Genomic DNA, 20,031 nt, shown 5'->3' with positions numbered 1-20,031 from the left:
CTCTCTCCCAGTAAGAGGAGCACTCCAAATGAAGAGCGCCAGAGAAACTCCAATCCGAATCCAAGGTACAACTGAAGAAGTTGGTTTCCTACCTGGCTTTTTCTGACTTCCTCTTCTCTCCCCCCATTAGCACTCCAGGCACAATCCAGGCAAATGGCTAGAGAAGGGAAAACCAAGAGCAAGAGAGAACCTTCTTAATAAAGAGACAGAGCCTGATGCAAAAAAATGATGTTTCTTGCCAAACAGAGAAAGGACTTGGGGCTGACAGCAGTGTGCATCTGATCTAACAGGCAGTGTCTCTGTGCACTCTCTCACCCAGGGCTACATATCAATGGCACCTTTAGTTCCAGCCAGCTAACTTGGCTTCCCACATCACCTGGGAAGATAGAAATGCAATCATTTTTTGCACCACTTCCAATCACACTGAGACTTTTTTCTCCTTCTCCCCACGTAGCCTAAATGTTCAAAGATGAGCTACAATGCTATTTCTTCATCTGGCCTGGAAGCAGCATCTTCCTGGGGCCAAGGAAAAGCCAAAGGAAAACACAGATCTATATTGTTTTACACACCAGACCTCAGAGCACGCAGCCACCACGTCCATGGGCATTGTCTCATTGCTACTTGGCACTCTAATGAGATCCAGCCCTTCACTGAACCAAATATTGCCAGGGGAGATGAAGCACAGGGCTGTCACTGCCTCACTCGAGTGGAATCACAGGACAGCAGCAGAGCACAGCTTGTAAGCACTGCACAAACGTGTGACAGGTAAGCAGCCTCAAGTCTGCACAGGTCACTGCTTGCTAGAAAAGCTCCAACAGGAGAGTTCCCACAAAAAAGGTTTTTCTGAGGTTGAAAATAAGGAGGATACCTAACAAAGATCCAGGCAACATCACCTAAGTGGTTGGCACAGAGTAACTGCATCAGAAGCAGCTTTAAAAGCCTTTTTCTCCCTAATTACATCATCAGACCACAAACTCCACTCATCCAACCCTTCCAAGGGTGGTCAGACCATGATCACAGAATGGGTTGGCTTGGGAGAGACCTTAAAGATCATCTAGTTGCATCCCCTGCCATGGGCAGGGATACCTCCCACTAGCCCAGCTTGCTCAAATCTGCTTTGGTTCACTATGACAGCTCCCACTGAACTGGGTTACATGCAGTGTTCGTTGCATTATGGTACAATATCCACTCCAAACAAGGGGAATGGTTTGGAGCTGAGGCCAAGCAGGCTTAGACTGAGTCTTAGGAAGAAGTTCTTCAGTAGGAGGGTTTGAAGACATTACAACAGGTTTGCCTAGGGAAGTTGTGGATGCCTCCTCCCTGGGGGTACTTAAGGCCAGGTTGGATGAGGCCTTGGGTAGCTGTGCCTAGTTGAGAGGTGACCCTGCCCACAGCAGGAGGATTGGAGTAGATGATCTCTGAGGTCACTTCCAACCTAAGCTATTCCATGACACAACAAAATACTACTTGGTAATTCCAACACTACAAAAAGAAGACTTGGAAAGTGCCTTATTCCAAGGAAAAAGCCAAACAACAGAGGAGGGGATGGGAATATAGATCAGATGAAGGACTTGAATACCTTCTAGCCCTGTGGTAAGATACTCTGCCTCAATTAAAAGGGAAGCACTATCACTTAATGATTTTAAAAGCCTTCTAATTTCTCCAGCCATTCAATTGGCAAAGCAGTTCACCAAGCTGAAACCCATCTGTCCAGTATTAGTTTCAGTCAAACAGAACTTGTCACTGTGAGACTTTCCATTCTCAGAGCAGAACAAAGGCAGGCACTTCTCAAAACAAAGCCCTGGGAGTGTCAGCTATGCTTGCTTATGAAAACATGCCCAACTGAAGTGCCACAATTGATCACTTAATTGCTCCAGATAGCAGTTTAAAGCATGCCCCAGGGCAACCACACACTTAAGGACAGGTTTATCTTTAAGGACCAGATGCATTTTGCCAGATGCTGGATTTCCTTAAACACAGAATCACAGAATGCTTTAGGCTGGAAGGGCCCTGCAAAGGTCAGCTAGTCCAACCCCCAGACATCCAGCTGAATTTCCAGGAACTGAAGCTGCTTAGCATCTTACAGCAAGAAGCTCAAGGAATGAAAACAAAAGAGCATTGATGAATTCTTACCTTAAGGAGTTTCTGCATTGTATCAAAACTCTGGAGTGCAAGCTGTGGAAATTAAAAGAAAGTTGAGCTCTGAGTAAGTCCCTGGGCTACAAACCCCTTGGGCTCAAAAATCTACTTGTGTATCATCAGAATTCTATACATGTCCTTAATTTGTCTTTTAGAAGCTGCTTATTATTTTATTCTCTTGCATAATCCTTCTTCTGTTATCTTTGGACCTGCTCAAAAAACTCTCTCTTGGCTCTGCTCCACAAGCCAGCTCTCAGGACAACAAGCTGGCTGCTGGGAATGCCCCAGGGGGAAAACAAGCTGAAGCCACAGAAGATTTCACGCCACTGGAAGAGGGAAAATGTCACCATTCCTGGAAGAAAACCACTAACCCAGAGGTTAACTACCTTCTGGTGGTCAGAGCAGACCAAGGCATCTCCTCACTTGACCCACACAGTGCCCTTATCATTGGCTCTTTCTACTTCTCCATTTTCCAGTCAGCAGAAGAGGGATGGGAGGCACAAAGCTTGCACTCCTCAGTGTCTGCTCAGTAGCAAGCACTTAGCTGGTGGGGTTCATGTGCTGCCTGACAACCACTTTTGCTGTGGCAATGAAGACTGAGGGACAACAGCATCACCCTGACTCAGTCATGGAGTGAGTAAGCGAGCAGAGCTTAGGTGTGGGAGCAAAGCTGTTGTAAATGCCACATGCTACTGCTTGCTGAGCTCTCAAGAAAGAGCTTTGCTCTCAACCCAAAGTAAAAGCAATACCAACTGTAACTAGAAATGATCTTCATGAGTACTCTTCAATGGCAGCTTCCAAAGAGTTTCCTACACTCTTAGCATTCACACAGCAGCCCAGAGAGGCAGGAAGTTTGCTGCTGTAAAAAATTAAACAGCTTCAGAGCTTTTCTCCTTTCACAGAGCTGAGCTGAGATATCGCACTGCAGGCTGCATAAAATATTGTGCCCCAAACTAGGTACCTGCAATCAATTCTCCACAGGGAAGTTATTATCATTTGACACACACACAAAAAGAAAGGCTGCTACCCTCCTCTGAAATTGCCTTTGCAATTGCAAATAAGATAAATCAAATGGAAGACAGTTCAGTGGAGAAAGCAACTCTTGGAAGGCTCATCTGCAGCATTCACTTATGGATTTGAGGGGGGGAAAAAGAGCTTTAAAATGGAAACATTTGTGTAAACCCACACATTTGCAAAGCTGATTTCCCTGGTTTCACTTAGTCCCCCCCTGTGTGAGCTAGGCAAGCCTCTCCCTCTCAGGCACTGTGCTGGGTTTGGTTCTCCAGGTTGCACAATTATTGAGGAAGACTCCAAGAGATTCCTTCTTTCTTCCATTGCTAGGGCACTGAACAAAAAAGGCAACATGTAGCTAGAGAGCAAACACTCTGAGGGGCAAAAATCTGAGCAACAGGAGAGGCAATTCCTAAGGCAGTCCTTGATAGATGCACATCTACACACTGAGACTCAGGGTCCCCACAGTCATAAAGCCCCCACTCAGGGGTCCCCACAGTCAGACTCAAACAGATTCACAAAGAGAAAGTGTCACCTACCTCTCTTGTTGGAACCAGGATCAGTGCATAAGGGCCATCACTGCGCTGCAAACGGAGATGACAAGAGGTCCACTAAGAATAATGATCAGCAGAGCACTTCCACATCTACCTATCAGCCCACAGAGTGAATTCTGAGGGGTTTTGGTTCCACATCTACCTATCAGCCCACAGAGTGAATTCTGAGGGGTTTTGGTTCCACATCTACCTATCAGCCCACAGAGTGAATTCTGAGGGGTTTTGGTTCCACATCTACCTATCAGCCCACAGAGTGAATTCTGAGGGGTTTTAGTTCCACATCTACCTATCAGCCCACAGAGTGAATTCTGAAGGGTTTTGGTTCCACATCTACCTATCAGCCCACAGAGTGAATTCTGAAAGGTTTTGGTTCTACATCTACCTATCAGCCCACAGAGTGAATTCTGAAGGGTTTTGGTTCCACATCTACCTATCAGCCCACAGAGTGAATTCTGAAGGGTTTTGGTTCCACATCTACCTATCAGCCCACAGAGTGAGTTCTGAAGGGTTTTGGTTCCACATCTAACTATCAGCCCACAGAGTGAATTCTGAGGGGTTTTGGTTCAAGTTTGTACACACAACAGTTCAGGGTGTTTGCCCATCTCAGCTTTTAAAACAATCAGCAGTCTTTCAGCTATCAACTGCCTTCTCCTTCCTGCTCAGCAACCTGCTCACAGTCAGATCCCACATTCCATTGCACATTGTTTCACTCCTACACTTCTGAGCTGCAGATTTGGTGTACAGCAACATGCTGAAGGCTGCAGGAAGGACAAACCCAGGATGGGTCTGAGACACTTAAATCTGTAAGGGAAGTCAGGGTGATCCCCTCCCATAAAACACAAGAGATGGTTAACCTGCAGAAGCATTTTCTGGTCAACCAGATGATCTAAACTGGGAGAAATGATCACATCTGATCCATGTCAGAGATTAGAAAGCCAGTACTCCTAAAGATAGGGCTGGAATATTTGCTTTCAGTGGCCCATTGACTCTTCTGCACATTTCCCTTCCCCAGACTTGACAATTCAGCCTATTTTCAATCTAGCCTACTGCATGAAGGGATGGGGAATGTGGCACACTGCTCTTGTATCCTCTGCATCTCAAGAGTACAAATGAAAGGGAAGAGAGATTCTTGACCTCTGTGGCAAGAGACAGTGAAGACTGTAAGATAAGAGCTGGATTTTATCTTTACTCATATCAAAGCAGATCTATTTTACTCTCTTGCACCCACCTGTATTTTGGATTCCATTCCTTGCAAGGACTGGACAAGTGGAATCCCATAAGCTAGAGTCTTACCTTTTGGAGAGAAAAGGAAGACATTGCATCAAAAAAACCCAACCCAAAGCACAAGAAGGTGGCAACTACAGCACTTTAGTTTACTAAAGCACCATTCATCCTTCAGCTGAGGGCAAAGGCTAGAGAAAGGTTAATCAAGCAGGAAGTTTCCAGAACAGAAGATTGTCAGCCAGCTCACCAAAGGCTTAAATAAAACAAAGAGGTGGTGGCATCCCCACCCAAGAACTGAGGCGTCCAGAGAGCTTCCTGCAGGGCAAGCACAGTGTGGGAGGAACACGTGCTGCATAGCTCTGCTGGCCTCCTGGATCCACATCCCCAGCAGGAGCATTGGGACAGGCACATTTGTGATAACCCTTAAACATCAGGAGGAGATTCTGCACAATGAGAGTGCTGAAATGCTGGAACAGGTTGCCTAGATATGTGGTGCCCCATTCCTGGAAACATTCAAGGTCAAACTTGATGGAGCCCTGAGCAGCCTGACCTAGTTGGAAGTGCCCCTGCTCACTGCAGGGGGGTGGGCAAGATGACTTCTGAGGATCCCTTGCAACTCAAAGCAAGAGCTGTACTGGGAACAGGAGGTTTGGGGTCTGTATTTGGGATCCAGTTTAACATTCCCTAGGGAGAAGACTGACAGCAAAATACTGACCTGAACCAGTCTGAGATCTCACCAGAGCATCCTTGCCTTGCAGGAGCACAGGGATTGTTTGCTTCTGAACACTGTGTGGCAAACAAAACAGGTTAGGTAATGTGAATGCAGCACAGGACAGCATCCCAAGGCTTTAACACAGGGAGTGTTCAGAACTATTTCTCCACAAATCCACCTCTGCTGTGTAGCTACAGGAGCAGAGCAAGGACTTCTAAGGAAAACCACTAGCCAGGCACCAGATGTGATCTGCTGACAAAGAGATGGGTTTATGACTCATGTACCAAATTCAGAGGCAGGACTCCAAGGTTCCATCTTCATCTGCAGCAAACAACTTGCTGAGTAACTTACAAGTTATTTCTCACCCCAGAGTTTGAAAGCAACAAACCCTAAGGCAAATGTGTCAGCCCAACAGGTACCATGGTCTTCAGAACCAATTACACATCAGGAAACAAAAAGATTGGCTTTAAGGGGTACCAAGGGCAAAGCTTTTGTGTGAACTTGCTTACCTGGTCATGCTGCTTATCTTCAGGACAGTGTTTATGGTGGAGATCTAGAGAGAGAACAGAGAAGGAAACAGGTTTGGTTGGACAAATATTTGATTGGCTACTTGCTGTAGTACAAGAGCAAAAAGCAGAAGAGTGAGGTTTATTGCACATTATTGGTCCAGAGCAAGCAGGTGTAAAAGTTCTCATGCCCTCAATATACTTCTTAGTTATCGCTCTGACTAATCAGCATTTTTATGCTATGGTTAATCAGAATGACAGCTCTGCTGCTACATCATGACATGGCAGATTTGTTTAAATGCTGCATTCCCAAGTAGGTTTTATGTGGTATTACAACATCCACAAGTGAACAGTGCTGGAACTGTGTGTTTGGGGACAGGTCAGGACAACCTGCCAGCATCTTGAGGTAAGAGACTGCAACACAATCAGGCAAAGTACTGGCAAGCCTGAGTCACCATCCATAAAGGAGCATCTCTCAGCTCTCCAACCTGCTCCCCACCCAAACCCCCACATTTCAAGGCCTTGCTGCCACTCACCAGGTGTGGATGGAGCTCCAGCTGGCTGAAAGAATCCGTAGTGAAAACATTTTCTTGCACCTGCTGCACTGCTTTCCTGGGTTAGGGGAGACAAAGCAAAGCAAACTAAACTAAAGCACACGGTGCAGTGCAAAATGATACAACAGTGTTCTACACAAACAGCAATGAAACCACAGGTCCCCAGCTCCTCTTTGCCCCAAGCAAGGGCAAGAATTCAAGACCCTGAGTGTCAAGGTATTGAACAGGGGATTTCCCCCCTCCCATCTGCCTCAAGTACCTGTGAACTGCTGGGATCTCAGGGTTGTTTCTGAACAGGCTGGAGGTCTTAACGAAAGGTTTGCTTTTCTGGCTTGCATTTTGCTTGCCAGCCAGCTGCTTCTTAGGAAGAGGTTTTGGGGATGAATTTCCCTTCTCCTTGAGGTCAGCTTCTGCAGCAGGTTTCCTGAAGGTGTTTTTTGCTGGCTTACTTTTCCGTTTCAGAGGCGGGTTTCCAGGTGGCGACTGGAGCTTTCTTTTCACACCTTTAGACTGCTTTAACATTAACAAACAAACCAGAGAGCAAGAACTCAATGATGACTGAAAATGAACAACAGGGGATCACACTGAACACAAACAGCAGCCCACAGCTCCTTTGGTTTTGGCATCCCCCTACCCTGTGGCTCAAGAAATGAGGGTTTGATTTTTGCAACTAGATAGCTCCTGCTCCAACAGATTCACCACCATGCCTCTGAACACCACTGAAAGGCAAAGGGAAATCCAAAGTCATGCACAATGCTCATTGCTAAAGGATTCCATCCAGCTTCCCCAGTACCCAAGCAAAGCAGCCTTCAAAAAAAATCTCTCTCCAAAGGCCTGCAAATCTCCTGATTACCTTAAAGCCATCCCTGTAGGCTTCCTACTTTCTGAGGGCAGGGCCTGTGCTTCACTCCAACTTCTGCTGTTGCCAACTTTCAGCATTTCTGAGCTCTTTATTCCTCCTCCTACAGCAATTGCTTTGTTTTTACTGATCTTCCAATCACCTTAAGGAAAACTTTTGCTCCCCTCCTATCTCTCCAGGAACGGTGAGAAAGCAAGCTGAATTTAACTTCCCTTGGTGCCCAAAGCTCTTCAGTGTCCCCCAGCACTTTCCCAATTATTTCTATCAACGATTTTCTTGGCCTTCCATGAACCAAATCGTTTCCAAGCTCTATCATTCTTTTTTGCTTGCTTCTCCACGATTTCTTTGGCCACCAAGCTCCTTCCACAAACATTTGCTATCAGAAGAATCACGGTGGTGGTGCCCTGCCTCTAAGCACCAGATAAAAGCAGGGGAGATGCTGGCAAGCACTGAATTCTCACATCTGTTTGCACAGTATTCTAGGTACGATTAAAAAAGCCAAAAATCACTGCAGCAATCACATTTGAATGGAAAAAGTCTTGGTTAAACCGTTTCTGTCCTCCTTTCCTCGAGCTTCTAAACGTAAAGCAGCTCACAGCATCAGCAGTTCACAGTCCAATGTCAGACTTCTCCTCCCTGGCAGCATTTGGAAGCATCTCTGAAGGAAGCAGAGGCCTGCAGAGCGTTGCCCACAGCTCCATCAGCCCAAACCAAACCCGCACAGAACGGAAGGGAGAGCGCGGAGCAAGCCCAGCGCGGCTCTGAGCCCCTCTGGAGGGATCCCAGCAGCTCCTACCTGCCGCTTCTCGCCCACTGCCTGAAACCTTCCCTCTCCACAGCCACCTCCCCAGGCGCCCGGGCGCCTCTCCCTGCCCGACCACCGGCCCCCGGGTGCGGCCCCGACCCCGCTTCGGGGTAAAACAAAAAAGCCAAAAGCACAGTTTAGGAACTTTTCGACGCTGTGTCCTCCCCGGCCCCGCTGACCGCGGTTTCGCCAGGCGAGCCCCCAGCCGGCGGCCCCCTCCCCAGGCCCGCTCAGGGCAAGCGCTCAGCTCCGGACCGCAGCTGCCCCGCAACGCGACCCAGACCTCAGCCTCCTCCTCCTCCTCCTCCCCACCAGGGCACCTACCCGGCTGGGAGCGCCGTGCCCGCGGCCCCGCGGCGCGGAGCTGATGTTGAGGAGCAGCGTGCCGTCCGCCGCCATGGCCCTCTGCCGCCCGCAGGGCCCCGGGGCCGCCCCTCGGGCCGGGCCCAGCCCGTGAGGGCAGAGGGGAGACACCCCCGGGAGCAGCCGCCGGCCCGGAGCCCCCGAAGGCAGCCAGCTCGCTGCGGGAGCTCGGCTCGGCGCGGCCGCATCCCTCCTCCCCTCCTGCCGGCGGCGCCGGGGCCGCGCAGGCGGCGGCGGGACAGCCCCGGCCGGGCCGAGCGGGGGCTTCGGCGGCGGCGGCGGCGCATGCGCGGAGCGGCCCGGGAGGCGGCGGTAAGATGGCGGCGGCGGCGCGCGGGGGCAGCCCCTCGCCGGCGGCGGGGGAGGAGGAGCCGCCGCTGGGGTTCGACTCGCTCGTGGAGGAGGCGGCGGCCGCGGCGGCGCCCAGCGCCGGGTTCCGGCTGACGGCGGTGCGGCGGGAACCGGCCGTGAAGCTGCAGCACGGAGTCAGCGGGCTGGAGCCGCTGGCCTGGTCGGAGGATCACCGGGTGTCGGTGAGCACGGCCCGCAGCATCGCCGTCCTGGAGCAGCTCAGCGACGTCCACAGCGGCGGGCAGGAGATGGTGATCCACCGCACGGCCGTGCCCGCGCCCTCCGCCTCCTGTCACCTCAAGGTGAGCCGCCTGCCGCAGCCCGGCGCGGCCACCTCCCGCGGGCCCGGGGCTGCTCCGCTCTGTCCTCCCCGGGGGTCGCCTGTCTCCCGGGGCTGCTCCGCTCTGTCCTCCCCGGGGGTCGCCTGTCTCCCCGGGCTGCTCCGCTCTGTCCTCCCCGGGGGTCGCCTGTCTCCCGGGGCTGCTCCTGTGCAACGCCTCAGCGGGGCGAGGGTTGCTGCCTGGACTCATTCCACCAGCGCAGGGGAGAATAAATCACCCCTAGCCCAGCGACGCGGGGCCGCAGGCTGCAGCACTGAGTGGAGTTCGGGGATTCTGAAGATCTCCTGAGGATCCCTCGGGCTCCAGTGCTCTGCTGGCGATTGTTGCAGTGCAACTTTAAGTAGAAATGCCTTTCTCAGTTCGCTGCTCCAGCTGGTTTTTGCAGCAGGGACTGTTTGGGGCTTCAGGGGCTGCGTCTGACTTTGGACACTCCTTGGCGCCGAGGGGTGGCAAAGCTTGGGTGAAGGGCTTGGGGAATAATTGTTCTGATGGAGTTTGGGGTTTTGCTTTCCCAAGCAGTGCTGAGAATATGGAATAACCTGAGCTGCAATACTGAGCACTTCCCAGTTGGAATGCTGTGCCAAGTAGCAGGGGGGTTGGACTCGATGCTCTCCAGCAGTCCCTTTCAACCCCTAACATTCTGTCATTCACATTCTGTGAGTCAAACCTACCCAAATTCAGGCCCACAAGGATGCTTAAACCTTGGAGAGGATAGATTTGAGTGGGTTGGAAAGGACCTTTAAGATCATTGAGTCCAACCATCAAGCTAACACCACCGTGGCCATTCACTCATGTCCTGAAGTGTTACATCCACGTAGTTCTTGAGCACCTCCAGGGGTGGTGACTCCACCACCTTCCTGGGTATTGTCCAGCGCAAACCAAGTCTGGTGCTAAACCATCTCCTTCACCACCACCTCTATGAACTGCTTGAAGGTTTTTTCTCATGGTTTTCTCAAAGCTTCCACCTGCTTTACTTTCAGGCAGCTTCCACAGCAGGCTTTCATCACATCCATGCTTCTGCTCCAAATATGGTTTGCAAGGAGATCAGGATCTAATCTCTTCTCTCCACATTTGAGTTTTCCAGGGGTGGTCAAGACAAGGTGGGGGGGAAATACCCCAACCCTCAAGCAGTTCGAAGATGTGGTGCTGAGAGACGTGGTTGAGTTACAGAGTGGTTGGACTCGGTGATACCCAGGAAGGTGATGGAGTCGCCATTCCTGGAGGCCCTCGAGGAAGGTGTGGCCATGGCACTTTGGGACATGGCTTAGTGGCCATGGGGGTGGTGGGTTGATGGTTGGTCTGGATGAGCTTTTCCAACCCAAACACTTCTATGGTTCTATGTTTCTGTAACACGTGGACATGGTTTAATGGCCGTGGTGGTCTTAGGTTGATGGTCTGACTCCATGACCTTGGAGGCCTTTTCCAACCAAAACAGTTCCACGATTCTATCTGCAAGCTCTTTCCCAAGCCAAACACTTCCTCTCTTTCAAGTGGGGAAGCACTCCTGGAAAGCCTTCCTAAACCCAAGTTCTTTTTGGTGTCCTTCAGGTTGGTCCCAAAAAGGAGGTGGCGGAATGCAGGGAGAAGTTTGCCAGCTCGGTGGACCCGACGGTCAGCCAAGCCTTCATGCTGGACAGGGTGTTCAACCCCGAGGGGAAGCTGCTGCCACCCCTGCGAGGCTTCAAGTACTCCAGCTGGTCGCCGCTGGGCTGCGACGCCAACGGGAGGTGCCTGCTGGCGGCTCTGACCATGGACAACCGCCTGACCATCCACGCCAACCTCAACAGGCTGCAGTGGGTGCAGCTGGTGGACCTGACGGAGCTCTACGGGGAGCGCCTGTACGAAGCCGGTTACAAACTCTGCAAGGCCGACGCCGCCAGGGGGGAGCTGGCAGACTTCCCGGAGTTCCAGCGGCGGCACAGCATGCAGGCTCCGGTGCGCATGGAGTGGTCTGGCATCTGCACCACCCAGCAGGTCAAGCACAACAACGAGTGCCGGGACGTGGGCAGCGTGCTCCTGGCCGTGCTCTTTGAGAACGGCAACATCGGGGTTTGGCAGTTCCAGCTGCCCTTCCTGGGCAAGGAATCCATAACCTCCTGCAACACCATCGAGTCTGGGATAAGCTCTCCCAGCGTGCTGGCCTGGTGGGAATACGAGCACAGCAACCGCAAGATGAGCGGGCTGATCGTGGGCAGCGCCTTCGGGCCCGTTAAGATCCTGCCTGTCAACCTCAAAGCGGTCAAGGGCTACTTCACCCTGAGGCAACCTGTAGTCCTGTGGCAAGAAATGGACCAGTTACCAGTGCACAGCATCAAGTGCATTCCTCTCTACCACCCCTACCAGAAGTGCAGCTGTAGCTTGGTGGTGGCTGCACGAGGAGCTTACGTCTTTTGGTGCCTGCTGTTGATCTCCAAAGCAGGCCTGAACGTCCACAACTCGCACGTGACAGGCCTTCACTCCTTGCCCATCGTGTCCATGACTGCAGACAAGCAGAATGGCACGGTCTACACCTGCTCCAGCGACGGCAAGGTCAGGCAGCTGATCCCCATCTTCACAGACCTGGCTCTGAAGTTCGAGCACCAGCTGATTAAGCTCTCGGAAGTGTTCGGCTCGGTCAGGACTCACGGGATCGCCGTCAGCCCCTGCGGCGCCTACCTGGCGGTGGTCACCACGGAGGGCATGACCAACGGCCTGCACCCCGTGAACAAAAACTACCAGGTTCAGTTTGTAACCCTTAAGACTTTTGAGGAGGCAGCTGCGCAGCTCTTGGAGTCCTCTGTCCAGAACCTTTTCCGGCAGGTGGACTTGACGGACCTCGTCCGCTGGAAAATCCTGAAGGATAAGCACATTCCTCAGTTCCTCCAGGAAGCCCTGGACAAAAAGATCGAGAGCTGTGGCGCTACCTACTTCTGGCGCTTCAAGCTCTTCCTGCTGAGGGTCCTGTACCAGTCCCTGCAGAAAGCTCCCTCCGAGGCCGCCTGCAGACCCTCGCACGAGGACGCAAAAATCCTGATCTCGGACTCCCCCGGCGTGGGCAGCACGGAGGACGACCAAGAGGAAGGAACCTCTAAGCAGGCCAGCAAGCAGGGCCTGTGTGACACGGGCAAAGGTATGGACGTAGATGACACTGCAGATGAGTCTCTTCCTCAGTCCAGTGACGTAGGAGGCCGCGAGCCAATGGAAGAAAAGCTCCTTGAAATACAGGCACACATTGAGGCAGTAGAAATGCACTTGACACGGGAGCACATGAAACGGGTGTTGGGAGAAGTGTACCTGCACACATGGATCACAGAGAACACCAGTATCCCCACCAGAGGAGTCTGTGACTTCTTAATGTCCGATGATGGCTATGAGGACAGAACAGCACGAGTAAGTGCACCTCTATGCTCTGGGGGGGTTACAAGTGGCTCCTTTCTCCCCTTCGAGCGACAGAAGACAGCTTCGGGGTGGGCAGGAGAAGCGCGAGCGTCTCGCCGTGCCTGCTCCCCAGAGGACTGCTGAGGACAGCAGCCAGGGAATTCCTGAGCAGGGTCTGTTGGTTGGGTTGGTTTGTGGCACATCCACTGTGCTAGGCAGGAGAATGTGGAAGTGTTGCTGCAGTGGTCAGGGGCATCCTCTGAAGCCACTGGTACGATCTGCTGGCGTGGTTGGTGTGCTGCCAGTTTCAGCAGTGCTTATGAAATTTACAAGGAGCTTAACACCCAGAATGATTTGGTTTGGTTTGGAAGGGACCTTAAACTCATCCAATTCCAACCCCCCTGCCATGGGCAGGGACATCTCCCACCAGCCCAGGTTGCTCAAGGCCTCATCCATCTGGACCAGTTCAATTTCTTTGACTTCAGTGAAGAGCACAGATCTCTGCATCCTGTATCATACTTTGAAACCACAATACCCTGAGCAGGCTTCATGGAATGTTAGGGGTTGGAAGGGAACTCCAGAGATCATCAAATCCAAGCCCCTGCCAAAGCAGGATCTCCCAGGGGAGGTCACACAGGAACATATCCAGACAGGGCTTGAGACTCTGCAGAGAATGAGACTCCACAGCCTCTCTGGGCAGCCTGCTCCAGGGCTTCAGCACCCTCACAGGAAAGAAATTTCATCTTCAGATAGAGCCCCCTGGGTTCCAGCTTGTATCCATTGCCCCTTGTCCTATCCCAGGACACCACTGAAAAGAGCCTGGCCCCTTCTTGACCCCCACCCCCCAGATATCACACACACAGAGAGTCACCAAGGTTGGAAGACAGTAATGAGATCCCCTCTCAAGCCTTCCCTTCTCCAGACTAAACAGCCCCAGGGCTCTCAGCCTTTCCTCATCAGACAGGTGTCTAGGCCCTTAGCTATCCTCATACCCTCCATTGGACTCTCTCCAGTATATCCCTGTCCCTCTTGAGCTGGGCAGCCCAGAGCTGGACACAATACTGCAGGTGTAGTCTCAGCAGGGCAGAGTAGAGGGGCAGAGAGCTTCCCTTGACCTGCTGGCCACTCTCTTTTCCATGCACCCCAGGGTACCACTGGCCTTGGCCACAAGGGCACATGGATGGCTCCTGGATAACCTGCTGTCCACCTTGCAGCAGGCAGCTGTCCTGCTGTCACCCAGACTGACTGCTCTGTGTTCCCAGGTGCTGATTGGACACATCTTGAAGAAAATGAACAAGCAGACTTTCCCTGAGCACTGCAGCTTGTGCAAGGAGATCCTGCCCTTCACCGACCGCAAGCAGGCCGTCTGCTCCAACGGACACATCTGGCTCAGGTGAGCTGTCCTGGGAGAGCTTTTGTCCTCCCCTTGATGATTTAAGCACACTTAACTCAGACACCTCCTCCTCTTAGAATCACAGGATTGTTTTGGTTGGAAAACACTTCTAAGATCATTGAGTCCAATCATCAACCTGACACCACCATGGACACTAAACCACGTCCCCAAGTGCCATCGCCACAGGTTTCTTGAACTCTTCCAGGGCTGGGGACTCCACCACCTCCCTGGGCAGCCTGTTCCAATCCCTGACAACTCTTGCAGCAAAGAAATATTTCCTAATCTCCAATATAAACTTTCCCTGCCTCAATTTGAGGTCACTTCCTCTCATTCTGTCAGCTGATGCTAGGGAGAAGAGTCTTCCTGGAGGATCCCTTTGGGTATTGCAGGCAACTCTAAGGTTCCCTCAGACTTTTCCCCAGGCTGAACACCCCCAGCTCCCTCAGCCTGTTGTCATAGCAGAGCTGCTTCAGCCCTTGGATCATCTTTGTGGCCTCCTCTGGACTCTCTCCAAAAGCAGTGTGTCCTTCTTCTGCTGGGGACAGCAGAACTGGAGGCAGGATTGAAAGTGAGGTCTCAGCAGAGCAGAGTCAAGGGGCAGAATCCCTTCTCTTGCCCTGCTGCCCACACTCCTCTGGATGCAGCCCAGCACACAGCTGCCTGCTGGGCTGCAGGAGGGCACTGCTGGCTCCTGGGGAGCCACTCAGCAACCATCACCCCCAAGTCTCTTTCTTCAGGGCTGCTCTTGACATTGCTGCTCCTCACTCTCAGAGAGCATTGGGGCCAGAATATGGCCAAGCAGAACACCACTCCAAGGTGTACTGGGAACAGAGCCTAGCCACCAGTCAGGACACAAACCACACCAAGCAAAGCTCTTGATAAATGTCTTGTCCTTTCCCAGGTGCTTTCTGACCTACCAGTCCTGCCAGAGCCTGGTCTACAGGAGGTGTTTGCTTCACGACAGCATCGCACGCCATCCCACCCCAGAAGGTATCCTGTGCCTGTGGCCCAGAGGGGGCAGGATTGTGGATTCCTGGATTTTTAGCTGCAAAATGCCTGGAAGTTTCACTGGCTTTCCTCTTGCAGGCAGCTGTCACATGGAGTGCTAAATGCTTTGCACCTCAGAGGGTCCTGTTGGTGTCCCTGCTTCAGTGACACACGGGAAGAACAAAATAGTGACTGCAGGAATTAATCTGGGACTGCTCCAATTTAATGAGGGCTGAGTAAACAGAACCTGGGCTGGAGAGCTTCAGCAAAGTACTTTATATGCAGGTTGAATCTATTAGCATCCAGTTCTGCAGGAGCTGAGGGTCTGTGACATTCTCTTTCAGTGCAAGCTGTATTGATCCAGCACAGGGAAAGGAGCAGCTGGCACCTTGTTGGCTTAGGGCCCAGAGCTGCCATAAGCACATCCTTCAGACAATGAGACAGGCTGGGGGGACCTTTTGGCTTTGCATTTTCAGAGTTTGAGGAAGAAAATTGTTTTCCTCCCAGCTGGTACACTTTAAACCACAGAGTACTCCAAAAGTTTGTCTGAAAGTGTAGGGGATACTTTGCCTCTCCTCATCAGGGTAGCTTTAGGGAGGGCAGCAGGAGGAAGTTCTTTACAATCAGAGTGGAGAAACACTGGAACGGGTTGTCTATGGATGTGGCTGAAGCCCCATCCCTGGAGACATTCAGGATCAGATTTGATGTGACCCTGGGCAGCCTGCTGTAGTTGGAGGTGTCCCTGCTGACTGCAGGGAGTTGGACAAGATGAACTTTGAGGCTCCCTTCCAATCCAGTCTGTTCTGTGATTCTGTGTGGGTATGCCAGTCAGCACTAAGGAGCAACCACACAGCTTCAAACCTCTGCAGGAAGAGGCTATACACTGAATTTCCTGGTACTGGGAGGGAAGAAAGAGACAGGAACCATGGACTGCATGATGTGAGAGCTCTAATTTCAGTGAAGGAAAGGAGGACACTACATTTGTGGCATGGTGACCCATATTTCCTCCACAGATACTTAGGTGAGTGTGTAATGGTAGAGCATGGACTGTCTCATCTCAGGCTTTCACAGATTGCACCAGGCAGGGAGGGCAAAGGGCATCTTGTCCAACCTCCCTGCAGCCAGCAGGGACACCTCCAACCAGAGCAGGCTGCCCAGGGCCACAGCAAGTCTGATCCTGAATGTCTCCAAGGATGGGGCCTCAAGCACATCCCTGGGCAACCTGCTCCAGTACTTCACCAGTATTTTTGTGCCCTGCTGAAGTGGGATTTAAACTGACAGTGCTTGAAATTTCAAGCCAGAGATGGAGTTGGATTCCCCTCACCTCTCAGTTAAATCCTGCATGGTCACTATACACAAACTGAGGAGGGCTGTTTGGTTTGTCCACCTCAGGCATCCTTCCTCTGCCTCCAGCTCTAAACAGTTTGTTTTCTTATTTGCAGACCCTGAATGGATCAAGAGGTTATTGCAAGGACCTTGCACCTTCTGTGATTCTCCTGTGTTCTAGAGGAAAGCTGCCTAAACATTGGAAGCATTTTCTCTACAGCAGAAGTTCCCTTCAGTCTGGAAGGACTTTACTGGAAGGGGGAAGACATTGTCCACAGTGCTGTAAATAGAACATCAGAGATTCTAGAAGCTCCTTAAGTCCAAAGCCCATTCCATGCTCCAGAAACATCAGGACAGCTGGAAGAGGGAGTTGAGAAAGCAGCTTGAAAACCCCCAGTTGAAGCATCAGCAGCTGGACATGCTTCCTCTTACAGGGAGGGAAGTGAGGCCTTGTGGACACAGTGTGACCTCTTCTTGCTGCCTAACAGCTCTGTGAGTTCCCCAGACCTAGGGCAGGGACAGCAGAGCTGCCTCTCAAATGGTCTGGGTGGGTAGAGAAGGCTTCAGCTTGTGGTGCTCTGCTTTAACAAGAGCTGCCACTTGCTGCAGGTCATCAAACTGCCAATTTGTGGTTTGAGTTTCTTGCAGAGGGAAGCTTTTGCCAATTTTCAGCCCTGCAAGAGATTAGCCCTTGGGATTAGTGTCACCTGAAGTCTAGAAGTCCTAACCTCTTGGCTGCCCCACCAGCAGGAGGGTAACATAGGCTGCCTGGGGCAAAAATGGATCAGAGAGAGTCACTTTGAAATGTAAGAATTATGGAACATGTAGCAATTAGATGCAACACTAATATTTATATCATCCCCAGTGCTCCTAAGTCTGTTACCTGACTTTCTTCTTCTAAACCAAGTTCTAACCACTTCCTAGCCTGGCTTTGGTTTCAAAGCCCTTTACCAACAGGAGTCACCAAGCCCACCACCAGTTTACCTGATCTTCCATGAACTGAGAGGCTCTCTCATTTCAACAGTTGAGGTTAGTAACAGCTCTGAGCCTCAGTGCCAGTTTCTCTTCTCATAATAATGCAGTGGAGAGGGGGAGAAAGAGTAAAAATCAACCAACCAAAGCTCCCAAACTCCACTGTGGTGAACATGTGGCAGGTAAAGCTTCCACAGGAGGTCAGGGAGGGTGGTGAAGTTGTTCTATCACCTTAAGCTTCTCATCAAGAGACAAATACACCAGTGATGTAGCACCTTGGCCAGTGGAACTCACCCAAACCACCACCAGTCTGCCTGAGTTTGAAGGGACTGAGAGGCTCCCTCAGTAACTGAGTTTAGGAATAGCTTTGACTCCCCACAACAGCTTCTCATGATCATGCAGGGAAAAAAAACACCCAACCCAAACTCCACTGTGGCTAACATATGACAGGCAAAGCTTCCCCAGGAGGTGATGGAGGCTGGTGAAGCTCTTCTAGCACCTTGACATCATCAAGAGATTCATGAACACACCAAGGGTGAAGCTTCCCCAGGAGGTGATGGAGGCTGGTGCAGCTCTTCTAGCACCTTGACCTCATCAAGAGATTCATGAGCACACCAAGTGATGTAGCATGGCTGAGCCCAGAAGTTTGTTCTGCCTTCTCCCTCTCCTCTCAGATGAAACCCTCACCACTTCTTTTTTCCTTTGGCATCTAGTTCCTGTGCAGGAGCAGGAGAAACCTTTTCAGTGTCCTATGCAGTGTTAGAGGAACAACCCCTCCCAAATGTGTGTGGGGGGGGTTTGGGTGCAGTTTGTCTTGTTGACTTCAACCTCACCTTGTCAAATAATGCAGGCTTTCAGTCTGTTCCATTTCCTCACAGCACCAATCTGCACACACCAAGTGTTGCCTTGTTTGTGATCCAGGACACTTCTGACTGTGCTCTGCAGCTAGCTGAGGAGTCCAGGAGTTGTCCTGATGAGTCCCCAGCAGTGCACTGTGTGGGTTGGTGCTTAAGCTCCCTCAATTCAGACTATGCATTTCCCCCCCATCCCCTTAACATTCCTTCATCTTGAGTAGAAGAAAATTGTTTCTCAGCCAACACTGAACCATCTCAGCTGTCCTTGCTGTTGGGTGTGCCATGCATTAAGCAGGGTAGAGCTTTGACTGAGAGTAATGTTCCCAGAGTAGCTTAGAGCAGCAGGAGCACCTTCACCTGTAAAATAAACCTCTAGCCTTGTCTGTAAATATCCTTGGAAGTGAAACCATCACTGTATTAAAGAAATGTTTAGTTTTTTATTGCTGTGCATTGCAAGTGCAAATTCCTTCAGTGTGTCTGCAAAGAGAGAAAAAAAATGTAGCTTGTGCTAGCACCTAGTAAAGCAAAGAGTAACCTCCAGAGCCAACGTGTCTGTGCTTTGGGGCCAGCACTCTGCCTGGGGCTGCTGCATTTGTCGTCTTCCCAGTGCTGATGGGGCTTGGGGGGAGCAGAGCATTGGTTGTCCCCACTCCCAAGGAGGATGCTGAGGGGCTGGAGCGTGTCCAGAGAAAGGCAACAAAGCTGGGGAAGGGTCTGGAGAACAGGGCTGGGGAGGAGGAGTTAAGGAACCAGGGGTTGTTTAGTCTGGAGAAGAGGAGGCTGAGGGGAGACCTCATTGCTCTCTACAAGTCCCTGGGAAGAGTAGCTTCTGGTAGCATTTAGGATGTGCTGTTCACACTGACAAGAAGAATCTCAACTGTTGAGGGTGGAAGAGAACTTTGAGCTCATCAAGTCCAACCACTCACAGAGTTTATGCCCCCTCCACTGGGGGGAAGAAATCCAGGCTAACCCAGGTCTGATGGCTAAGAGGAGCAGCTCTGGACTGTGCAGCTTCTAAGTGCCTTGGTGCTGGGTGCCATGGTTTGAATCAAGGTGAACATTTGGGGTCATGAGGACAATGTTTTGGGTATCCAACCTACACCTCCTGCCCTGGAGCTGGAGACAGTGGAACTCCCTGCTGCCTTTTACCTTAATTCAGCTATGGGTTGGGCTCTTAGAATCAGAAAATGCATTGGGTTGAAAGGGATTTCCAGAGGTCATCTTGTCCAGCCTGCTCCTGCAGTGAGCAGGGACATCTCCAACCAGATCAGAGCCTCACCAAGGCTGATCTTGAATGCCTCCAGGGATGGGTCCTCCACTACCTCTCTGGGCAACCTGTTCCAGTGTTGCACCACCCTCACAGAAAAGACCTTCTCTCCTCCTTTCCTTTTGCAGGTTTCCCCCACCCTGTTTCTGGAGGGGAAAGGTGATGGTTGCTAAAGCACACAGGAGGCAATAAATAGTTCCCTGATTTTCTCTCACTGGCCAGGTTTTCCACTGGCTAATGCATCACCAGTGATTGCAGGCAGCACACCACCGTCCATTCAGTCCTCATTAAGGGTTTCTTGACATACAAGAACTGAAGGCAAACATTTCTAGTCCTAGTTAAGGCTTACAAATCACAGCTGTGCTCTCATGCCCTCAACTCACATTTGCAGCAGACTTGTTTGGACAAGTTTAAAATCTCTGAAACACCAAGAGCCCTTCCTCTGTGAGCTGCCCA

At 51.4% G+C, this 20,031-nt stretch overlaps 2 protein-coding genes across 3 annotated transcripts in view; one reads left to right on the top strand and one right to left on the bottom strand.

The window, feature by feature from the left end:
• DDX31 (DEAD-box helicase 31) overlaps nucleotides 1–8,971 on the bottom strand; it is a 50,520-nt gene extending 41,549 nt beyond the window's left edge. The window contains exons 1-9 of one of the 2 annotated variants that reach the window (XM_068155943.1): nucleotides 8,689–8,971; nucleotides 6,960–7,213; nucleotides 6,683–6,758; nucleotides 6,150–6,193; nucleotides 5,644–5,714; nucleotides 4,933–4,997; nucleotides 3,690–3,734; nucleotides 2,134–2,175; nucleotides 93–157 (exon numbers count right to left, since the gene is read on the bottom strand). In XM_068155943.1, coding sequence (XP_068012044.1) covers nucleotides 93–157; nucleotides 2,134–2,175; nucleotides 3,690–3,734; nucleotides 4,933–4,997; nucleotides 5,644–5,714; nucleotides 6,150–6,193; nucleotides 6,683–6,758; nucleotides 6,960–7,213; nucleotides 8,689–8,763 — 737 coding nt within the window. In that variant the 5' untranslated portion in view covers nucleotides 8,764–8,971. The remainder of the gene's footprint in view (nucleotides 1–92; nucleotides 158–2,133; nucleotides 2,176–3,689; nucleotides 3,735–4,932; nucleotides 4,998–5,643; nucleotides 5,715–6,149; nucleotides 6,194–6,682; nucleotides 6,759–6,959; nucleotides 7,214–8,688) is intronic. The other variant, XM_068155944.1, reaches the window with a different exon arrangement.
• Nucleotides 8,972–9,033: 62 nt separating this feature from the next.
• GTF3C4 (general transcription factor IIIC subunit 4) lies at nucleotides 9,034–18,974 on the top strand. The gene is made up of 5 exons (XM_068155942.1): nucleotides 9,034–9,380; nucleotides 10,968–12,788; nucleotides 14,039–14,169; nucleotides 15,071–15,159; nucleotides 16,599–18,974. The coding sequence occupies exons 1-5, from the start codon at nucleotides 9,045–9,047 to the stop codon at nucleotides 16,661–16,663; spliced, it is 2,442 nt and encodes an 813-aa protein (XP_068012043.1). The 5' UTR covers nucleotides 9,034–9,044; the 3' UTR covers nucleotides 16,664–18,974.
• The last annotated feature ends 1,057 nt before the right edge of the window (nucleotides 18,975–20,031 follow it).

This window comes from Melanerpes formicivorus, unplaced genomic scaffold, assembly GCF_026170545.1.
Source record: "Melanerpes formicivorus ecotype bairdi unplaced genomic scaffold, bMelFor1.0.p_v2 SCAF_33, whole genome shotgun sequence".
Lineage (NCBI taxonomy): Eukaryota > Metazoa > Chordata > Aves > Piciformes > Picidae > Melanerpes > Melanerpes formicivorus.
The sequence above is the reverse complement of the archived record's forward strand: the minus strand, read 5'-3'. Positions and strand labels throughout refer to the sequence as shown.

Bases quoted from the DNA above. Each gene is read 5' to 3' on its own strand.
- GTF3C4 (XM_068155942.1), top strand. From the start codon at position 9,045: ATGGCGGCGGCGGCGCGCGGGGGCAGCCCCTCGCCGGCGGCGGGGGAG. The intron at 9,381-10,967 runs GTGAGCCGCCTG...GGTGTCCTTCAG, and splicing joins CCGCCTCCTGTCACCTCAAG to GTTGGTCCCAAAAAGGAGGT. The intron at 14,170-15,070 runs GTGAGCTGTCCT...GTCCTTTCCCAG, and splicing joins AACGGACACATCTGGCTCAG to GTGCTTTCTGACCTACCAGT.